The 314-nt window shown below is 74.8% G+C and overlaps 1 protein-coding gene across 1 annotated transcript in view; it reads left to right on the forward strand.

Annotated features, from left to right (window-relative positions):
* Positions 1-45: 45 nt before the first annotated feature.
* Positions 46-314, forward strand: part of NUDT8 (nudix hydrolase 8) — a gene marked incomplete at its 5' end in the record, with an annotated part of 1,067 nt that continues 798 nt past the window's right edge. Inside the window, one exon of the mRNA XM_008051422.2 lies at positions 46-270. Within this exon, the coding sequence (XP_008049613.2) occupies positions 46-270 (225 nt within the window). The remainder of the gene's footprint in view (positions 271-314) is intronic.

The raw sequence follows: 314 nt of genomic DNA on the forward strand, positions 1-314 counted from the left end.
CCCCAGGGGGGTGGCCGGCCTCCGGAGGCCCCGGGGCTCGCCCAAAGCCTCGCGCGCACGGGGCAGAGGCAGACGGTGCCAGCCGGGCGCCGCCGACACCCGAGAGCCCCAAGACCGGACGTCCTGTGCCCGTTCAGCTTCCCAGGCGGCAAGTGCGACCCCACCGACCAGGACGTGGTGCACACCGCCCTGCGGGAGACCCGGGAGGAGCTGGGCCTGGAGGTGCCCGAGGCGCACGTGTGGGGCCTGCTGCGGCCTGTGTTTGACCAGGTGAGCCGCCGGCCTCAGCCGCACCACCGCTTTCACTCCCCGTG

The sequence above is a fragment of the Carlito syrichta genome, unplaced genomic scaffold (genome assembly GCF_000164805.1).
Source record: "Carlito syrichta isolate Samal-C Ts95f unplaced genomic scaffold, Tarsius_syrichta-2.0.1 Scaffold172041, whole genome shotgun sequence".
Lineage (NCBI taxonomy): Eukaryota > Metazoa > Chordata > Mammalia > Primates > Tarsiidae > Carlito > Carlito syrichta.